Source organism: Pundamilia nyererei, unplaced genomic scaffold (assembly GCF_000239375.1).
Source record: "Pundamilia nyererei isolate P.nyererei 1_Seehausen unplaced genomic scaffold, PunNye1.0 scaffold00238, whole genome shotgun sequence".
Taxonomy (NCBI): Eukaryota; Metazoa; Chordata; class Actinopteri; order Cichliformes; family Cichlidae; genus Pundamilia; species Pundamilia nyererei.
The window spans coordinates 576,117-584,131 of record NW_005187639.1 but is presented as its reverse complement, the minus strand read 5'-3'; the positions used below and the strand labels follow the sequence as shown (position 1 = coordinate 584,131).

Here is an 8,015-nt window from a genome sequence, read left to right as displayed (position 1 = left end):
CAATCACTGCTGTCAGTCAAACACACACACACAACATAAGACTCCTCTCATCTGTCAGTCACACAGACACACAAACACACACACACAGCTGTCTCTGTTGGAGGTGAAAATAAGGAGCTGAATCACTGATGCTGCATGCCCACTAAATACAGTCCACCTGGGGTTCTGCCCCTCTGTAGGCTTCCAGAGGTTGTCCATTGTGCACAAAGTGGGCCTTTAGTGATATAAAGAAGGATTATTTTGAACTGTGACTCATGCACAGCTGAACCGCAGTCCCTCATCAGAGACAGGTGTGTCAAAGTGGGACTTTGTGTGTCGCTGTGTGATTGAAGCTGGCCGATCTCACCCCGACCCAGCGTCTCACCTGTCGGATCCAAGGTTTTGGGCCCGTGGGCGTCCTCTTACCCGTCACCTGTGCTCTGTCAGCTCTTTCCAGTTGGAACGTTCAGCCGCGGCAGGAAGAATCTGCCGCTCAGCATGCAGACTTTGTGTCTCTGAACCGCGAGGCGGTGAAGTCTGGCATGGTGACGCCCAAAGAGCTGAGTCAGTACCGGGCTCAGAGGGCCCAGAGCTCCGCCTCCAAACTGCGGCACGGTCGGCTTCCACGATGCCGCGATCAGGTTCCTGACATCACGTTTGGAGTCAGAAACAGGTGGAATTGATCACTTCACGATGATCAAATGATATCTGATCGATAATATTGAATGATCAGTGACCAATCGATGTCTCCATCAGGCCGTCGTCTCCGATGTCAGATGTCCTGTCTCATCAGTATGCTCAGCGCTGGCTCCATGATCAGCTGAAGAATCAAACCAACAACCTCAAATGCAAGGTGAGAGAGAGAGAGGCTCGAGTGCCCACAGGGTGTGTGTGTGTTGTGTTCACACTGTGTGTGTGTGTGTGTGTGTGTGTGTTGTGTTCACACTGTGTGTGTGTGTGTGCAGACGAAACCAGGGTGTATTCCTGACACGAGGACCAGCCTGCTGAGGAGGAGTAAATCTCTGCCGGTCATAGAAACACCACCCAAACCAGCTCGCTTTGCACAGGTGACACACACACAGTGTGAACACACACACACACACACATACTTACTGGCTCTTCTCTGACTCGGCGGTTTTTGGATGATCTGCATCGGCTGTCGTTTCTCTGTGTGGATTTGCGTGTAGGCGTGGCAACACCTGGCTGACGTGTTCACAGACACGCTCGATGACAACATCGTCTGACGCCCTCTCTGCTCTCTGCAGGTCGGTCCGGCTCTCGACACCTTCAGGGACCAGGAGACTCGTGTGCGGGCGTTTGGGGCTCGTCGCTCCAGCTCTCAAACCCAGCGCTCAGTTCTGAGGACCGCCCGTCATGAAGAACCTGGTGGAAAACGGGCGGAGCCACTCTGAGGATGTTTTCAGACAAATGCAAATAAAAGATGAAAAGTTCTCACAGCAAACTACATGTGGTGAGAGAGGAGTCCCCCAGGGCTCTGTGCTGGGGCCCGTTCTGTTCTCCTTAGAAGTCAATGCTGATGATACTTTTCTGTTTCCAGATAACTTGAATAAAATGTTGAGCTGTTTCTGGTGATCGTCAAACCAGAGTCGTTTCACAGAGCTGAGGTAAAACCCTCGATCTGAGTGAGTACTGGAAAAGAAGCCAGCTGTTCGTCTGTGAAGACGTTTTAAAAACAAGAGCTACTGAACCCCTCGTGGGGGGGGGGTCCTGACTCATTATCCTCTGTGAGACACTGCCCCGCCCACCGTCCTACAAGGACCAGAGGTCACCAGCCCTGATCTGATCTCAGGACTGCTGATAGGTGGTGTCATAGGCCACCATCTCAGTTTAGTGTCCTCCTTTAGTGCTCTTTTTAACAAGTTCTCCTTGGTCCAAAATGTGAAGACCAGTATCTGCAATGAGTGACCTTTGACCTTTAGGTGCAGGTGTACAGGTATAGTTTGGTCCATGTATATTTGGACAATGGCAAGTTTTGTCTTTTTAGCCGTTTACTGAAACATGTTCCAACTACAGTTATATAAATCACATGGACGTGTCGACTGTCGGCTCTGGTTTGAGGGAATCCACATCCACACAGAGGGTTCACTGCAGGGTGCAAGCCACTCGTAAACCCCACGAAGAGAAAGGCTAGACGGGACTTTGCAGTCAGCACAGCTCTGGACCAACATCAGCCTCTAGGAGAATGATGGAAGAGAAAAGGAACAAAGCACACACAGCATCTGTAACACACGGGGAGGCGGCGTGATGGGCGTGTCTTTCAGTGCCAACAATGAGTTTTCAACCAAGAATCACAAATATTTTATTTTCCCCCATTTCATTTGTCTGATTACTTCAGAGCGCCTGACGTAAGGAGGTCGTGACAAACATGTTTTAGTTCCAAACATCGTCTTTTTGTTTAACCCTCTGGATTAAAGCTGTCTGCGCTTTAACTGCGTCATTTAAAATCCACTGTGCTGATGAACACCCACAGCAGAAAAAGTTGTGTGTCCACATACATAGCGCTGACTGTCAGTGTTGTTCTGCTGTTGGAGGGTCGGTGGGCTCCCCTGCCGACTGCCTCGTGTTGGGGTGGAGAGCTGAAGACGCCTCGTGGACGACGAGCAAAATGTCTTGACGGACGTCTGGTTCCACGCTGCCCTCAGAGCTGCTGATGGTTCACGACTGAACGCAGGGATGGCGCGCTCACGGACTTTTAAACGACGCCAGCTTCACACCGTTACAGAGACGCAACTTCCTGTTTTCTTTTACAGACGTCTGTCCAATCAGGGCCGAGCTCACATCTGACCAAGAGGGAAAGTTTAGCACCAAGCTGCTGTTGGGAGGAGGACAGGAGGAGGTGGAGGAGGAAGAGGAGGGCAGAAGGGGGAAGAAGAGGAGGAGGAAGAGGAGGGCAGAAGGGGGAGGAGGACAGGAGGAGGAAGAAGAGGAGGAGGAAGAGGAGGGCAGAAGGGGGAGGAGGACAGGAGTAGGAAGAAGAGGAGGAGGAAGAGGAGGACAGAAGGGGGAGGAGGACAGGAGGAGGTGGAGGAGGAAGAGGAGGGCAGAAGGGGGAGGAGGACAGGAGTAGGAAGAAGAGGAGGAGGAAGAGGAGGACAGAAGGAGGTGGAGGAGGAAGAGGAGGGCAGAAGGGGGAGGAGGACAGGAGGAGGAGGTGGAGGAGGGCAGAAGGGGGAGGAGGACAGGAGTAGGAAGAAGAGGAGGACAGGAGGGGGAGGAGGAAGAGTGTAACTGTCTTGGCGCTGAGATCAGCTGCTGATCAGTTTCCCTCGGATCAATACTCTGATTACTCTGATAGCTTTATTTTAAACCTGTTTTTTTTTTTACATGAAAATGACGTCAGAGTCAAACTAACGCGTTTCCGGCTGCTGTGGCTCCACACCTGCTTGGTCAGACTCACCTGAGTCCGGGCGGAGATGGAGGTGTCCGCCTCCGGCTGCTCCGGGTTCCGGATCGACTCTCTGCTCTCGCTCGGGGCGCTCCTGCCCCGGGCAGACCCTCCGGAGCTCAGCCCGGGGAACAGCAGCGGCTGCTCGGCGCCTTCATCCCCGTGGAGGGAGCCTGCTCCCCGGCTGGAGCCTCCGCTGCTGCCCGCACCGCTTCAGCTGCGCTCCGCCTGCTCCTCCTTCCTAATCCGGGACATTTTAGCGGACTCTCACCCGGGACAGGTCTACTGTGAACCGGGACAACCCGGGCCGGAAGCCGAGCCATTCCGGTCCGGACAGGATGAAGATTTCCAGGATAAAAGTCTCAGCAGCTCATCTTCAGACAGCGAAACAGGTAAAAACAGAGAAAAGAGTTTAAAGAAGGAGAAAGTAAAGTTTCAATCAAAATAAAAATGAGAATCACGCGGATTTTATTTTCATTAAAAACATCAGAAGGTTATTTTCTTCTTTCAACGACCAAGAAACCAAAGATATTTTTCACTCGTGGACAGAAATAAAAACCAGATGAATAAAGTCAGTGAAACAGAGAAACAGTCTCGTTATTACAAACCTTTTGTGTTTTAATTGAGAGAAATCAATCTGAGCGTTCATTTACTTGTTAGTCGAACTGTTTTAAAGCGAAAATAGTTTCTGCGTTACGTGTTTTTCTCATTTTGAGACAGACATGAAATTCATAATCTTAAAGAGTCTTTATCATAACTTCTAATCGGTGATCGGGGTGTTGATGATGATCTGTGAGTCTCATTAATCAGTGAAAACAAAGCAGCCTCCTGCCCGCTGACTCTGGGTCTTTTATTTTAGAGGACCTGCGCTTCTTTCTTTCACTCAGTTGAAACCGTGACTGATGGAGTCACGGGTGATCCTGCAGGAATCACGTGAAGTTAAAAAAGCAGCTGTGCACTACTTTACATCCCTGCTCTGTGTTTGTACTCAGGTACAGCTCATGCACGATGTTTAATCAGAGAGGATACAGCAGACCTGAGCAGTTTTCCAAAATAAAAGTTAAATCCAGGTTATTGAAGCTTATTGGTCAGATTTTATAATCATGAAACTCGGGAAATGTCACCAGAGTTGTTGTTGTTTGTTTGCTCGTTTTTGTGACCCATACAGAGAAACACAGCTTCATCAGCACCGATTAAAAACACTGATCACGCAGGAATCTCCGTCACGGCTTCTGAACCTTGAAACCTTTAACCGGCTCCGGTCGCAGTGAGCTGCCGCTGGCGCAGCCATCAGACCTGCGGATGGTTCATATTTTTGTCTTTGCTGCACAGTTTGAAACGCGGCTTCGTTGTTTTGTGTTATTATTGTGTATTTTCAGGGTTTTTGTTCAGCTGCTAATCACAGCAGAGCTCCCGTGGGTGTGGGTCACATGAAAGCACCGCTGAAGTCATTTAACTTAAAACATTGTATTTGTTCATATTTAGCTTTAAACGTTGAAGCAGCTCAAACCTGCGGACTGTGACTAACGGCCGTCATCACCGTGGTTCGTCATTAAAGCTGTGACGCTTACCTCAGTACAAATGATTCTCTGACCACATTATCGTCATTTCAGTTCATCTTTTTTTGTAAAACTCAAAATCATATCGTGGCGGTTTCATTAAACTTGGCACGCGAACGCGAGCACATGTGATCACGTGATTCAAAACACTTTTAATCTGACAGCTGTGACGGAGATAAAACCATGATTGGAATCGTTTAACGAACAGCAGGCCGGGGTCGGTTCACTCTGCAGCCTCACGTCTGATACTTGGATCAGTTTCACACCGCAGACACAGACTGTGGTCGTTCCTCGGGTAAGAACAACGCAACAATCTGATAAATGCTGTCAATCAATGTTCGCTTTTTTATTGATCACTTTCATCTGCTGAACCTCGGCTTTTAAAACAGAAGCTGAATCATAATAAATGACTATCATGAATGAGCTGTACCTGGTTTTTCTGTCGCCGACCAATCAGCTTACAGGACTAATGTGACGTCATTCCTACCTCAGTGCAGAGCGCCGGCTCCGACTCGGTGACGTCACGCCTCAAGAAACCTCGTAAGGCACGGACGGCGTTCAGCGACCAGCAGCTGGCGAGGCTCGAGAGAAGCTTCCAGAAACAGAAATATCTGAGCGTCCAGGAGCGCATGGAGCTGGCGGCTTCGCTGCAGCTCAGCGACACGCAGGTCAAGACCTGGTACCAGAACCGCAGGTAAACACACACCTGGTACCACAACATCAAGCAGATTATTGGTCGTCCCGGTCCTGGACTCGTGGTTGGTCATTATTTTGTTTTCTTCTTTATTAAAAAACTCTTTAAAGTTTACTGACATGAAATTTGAACCTGATCACATGACCGCGATGTGAGCGCAGACTGTGATCATCTCAAGGACGAACGCCGCCGTGACCCTGTGAGCGAAAAGCTCCGCAGCCTCAGTCTGCTCCAAACACTCAGTTTGTCATAGTTTTTTTCTACGCTCCAATCTTTGTGATGTCATGGAGGGGGCAGATACCCTGCCCACTGTTCTGTTAGTGAGGGGCAGCCAATCAGATGACAGCTGTCTTGAAGGAAGACAGAAGTTTCAGCAGAGGCTGATGTGTTCTGGGCGTTAAAGCCTGTTACACAGCTGGAGGAACATCTGCTTCCTGTCTGCAGGTTCTGATCCAATCGGGTCGCCTCATGTCTGCTGCAGTCTTTACGATCATGTAGACTCACGTGTGCTCCGGATGGAGGGAATTTTACTGCACATGTGCTGACACGTGCTGATTGGTTCAGGTCCAGTCACGTGACAGCAGACTGGGGTAAGGTGTGTTTGCGGTGAGTAACGTGCGCTTTGTTTTTCCCGGCAGGACCAAGTGGAAGCGTCAGTCTGCCGCCGGCTTGGAGCTGCTGGCCGAGGCCGGCAGGATGTTCCTGCCCACGCACTACCTGTACCCTCCTGCCCCGCCCACAATGAACCTATACCTGTATCGAAGCCACGCCATCCAACACCACCCAGCCCCGCCTCTGCTACCCCACATTCTCACCCACACTCAGCCCCTTCCCCACTGACTAGGACTGGTTCCCTCAGGAACAAACTGCTGTGGCGGTGCCGGGGCTCAGGAGGCGGGGCTCAAGCAAGAAAACAACAGTGACGTTCACGTCTGGACAGCGAGTCCAGGCAGGAGTGTAGAGCCGTGGTCGAGCCACGAACTTCTCTGTGCGTTTCTGTAGCTCTGACTTCGTTTTTTACATTTTCAATAAAGAAAATAAAGATTCTCATTGTTGTTTTCCTTTGATTCAAAGTGAAAGCGATGGCTCTGATTGGTTCCCAGGCTTGGTTTACAGCAACTCTGTCTGGTGAGCAGGCGGCACTCTGCTGGTTCCGACTGGGACGCACCTCCCCATCCTCCTCCTCCCAGCTGCACCTATGAGCGGCTCTCCTCTGAGCTCCTCGCCCCACCTCTAAGGCTGAACTGGCTTTGTTCCAGGAAGTAACCATATTTGGTCAAGAGCAAAATTTAAACCTCAATACAATAGAGCCCCCCCCCGTGAACACTGAAGCGTTGTCACGAGGATCTCGTCTGCTTTGCTTCAAAAGTGAAAACAGCTGGAAGAACACATCTGCACACAAACATCTGCACACAAACATCTGCTTTTATTAGCACGGGTTCATGTTGGGGATGCAGTACGGTGGCCCCTAAGGACAAATGACACAGGTGCACAGTCAGGAACAGGGCGGGGAGTCGGGGGCGTGTCCACGAGCAGCACTCGGGTTTCAAACTCGCAGCTCGGAGCGACAGAAACGTGCGAGAAGTGGTGAGGGTGGAGCGGTCCGATGGTCGTTATTCTGCGACCGTCTGAAACTCAAAAATCTCGTCACAGACCGACGAGTGCACCGGCCAACCAGCCAAGGCAGGAGGAGGAGCTCGCTCACACGTCAGCATCAATCACATCTTTCATATATTGACCATCGCCTCAGCTGCTCAACATCAGACTCTTCTTCATCACTCCTCCTCCTCCTCCTCCTCCTTCTTCTTCTTCTTGGCGTCTCTACTCTCCAGCCCGCTGGAGAACTCTGAGCGGATCAGCCGGACCTCCCTCTGACCAAACCTGAGACACAGAGAGGAAGAAGGGCGCCATCAGCTCGTCGTCATGACAACAAGAACAGTATTAGTTTTATAATCAGCTTCTTTATACATGTCACACGCACACACACACACTCCTGAGTGGACGGCGTGTAAACGCCATGTGTGACTGAGGGGACCCACTTTGATTATGTACAAGCGTGTGTGTTTGTGGCAGTCATCACAGCAGGACCAATGAGCACGAGCACACACACATACGCGCACGCATGCGCACACGCACACGCACGCGCATGCACGCACACACACATACGCGCACACGCACACACACCCACGCGCACACACGCGCATGCACGCACACACACACACACACATATACACACACAGGCATGCATATATATAAGCCTGGAAATGTGACAAATGAAGATGTATTGTGATTAGATGGTAATCAGAGATGCCGATTGCGGAGAATGCATTCATTGGCCTGCCAGGAGGTTGCTGCCGGCCTCATTAGCTCTGCTACA

The 8,015-nt window shown here is 50.6% G+C and overlaps 3 protein-coding genes across 5 annotated transcripts in view; 2 read left to right on the top strand and 1 right to left on the bottom strand.

Moving 5' to 3' along the window:
- The window catches only part of cfap77 (cilia and flagella associated protein 77), a 10,790-nt gene extending 9,226 nt beyond the window's left edge, over positions 1-1,564 (top strand). The window contains exons 8-12 of the mRNA XM_013914927.1: positions 180-208; positions 333-652; positions 736-832; positions 945-1,046; positions 1,245-1,564. Of these exons, the coding sequence (XP_013770381.1) occupies positions 180-208; positions 333-652; positions 736-832; positions 945-1,046; positions 1,245-1,391 (695 nt within the window). The 3' untranslated portion in view covers positions 1,392-1,564. The remainder of the gene's footprint in view (positions 1-179; positions 209-332; positions 653-735; positions 833-944; positions 1,047-1,244) is intronic.
- Positions 1,565-3,234: 1,670 nt separating this feature from the next.
- barhl1a (BarH-like homeobox 1a) lies at positions 3,235-6,760 on the top strand. Its single transcript, XM_005749176.1, has 3 exons — positions 3,235-3,777; positions 5,437-5,638; positions 6,277-6,760. The coding sequence occupies exons 1-3, from the start codon at positions 3,414-3,416 to the stop codon at positions 6,476-6,478; spliced, it is 768 nt and encodes a 255-aa protein (XP_005749233.1). The 5' UTR covers positions 3,235-3,413; the 3' UTR covers positions 6,479-6,760.
- Positions 6,761-7,045: 285 nt separating this feature from the next.
- Positions 7,046-8,015, bottom strand: part of ddx31 (DEAD (Asp-Glu-Ala-Asp) box polypeptide 31) — a 9,240-nt gene continuing 8,270 nt past the window's right edge. For all 3 annotated transcript variants that reach the window (XM_005749174.2, XM_005749173.1, XM_005749175.1), the window contains exon 20: positions 7,046-7,519. In XM_005749174.2, the coding sequence (XP_005749231.1) occupies positions 7,414-7,519 (106 nt within the window). In that variant the 3' untranslated portion in view covers positions 7,046-7,413. The remainder of the gene's footprint in view (positions 7,520-8,015) is intronic.

Excerpts from the sequence above, each read along its gene's own strand:
- barhl1a (XM_005749176.1), top strand. The coding sequence starts at position 3,414 with ATGGAGGTGTCCGCCTCCGGCTGCTCCGGGTTCCGGATCGACTCTCTG. Across the intron at positions 3,778-5,436 it reads ATCTTCAGACAGCGAAACAG|TGCAGAGCGCCGGCTCCGAC; the intron begins GTAAAAACAGAG and ends TTCCTACCTCAG. Across the intron at positions 5,639-6,276 it reads ACCTGGTACCAGAACCGCAG|GACCAAGTGGAAGCGTCAGT; the intron begins GTAAACACACAC and ends TTTTCCCGGCAG.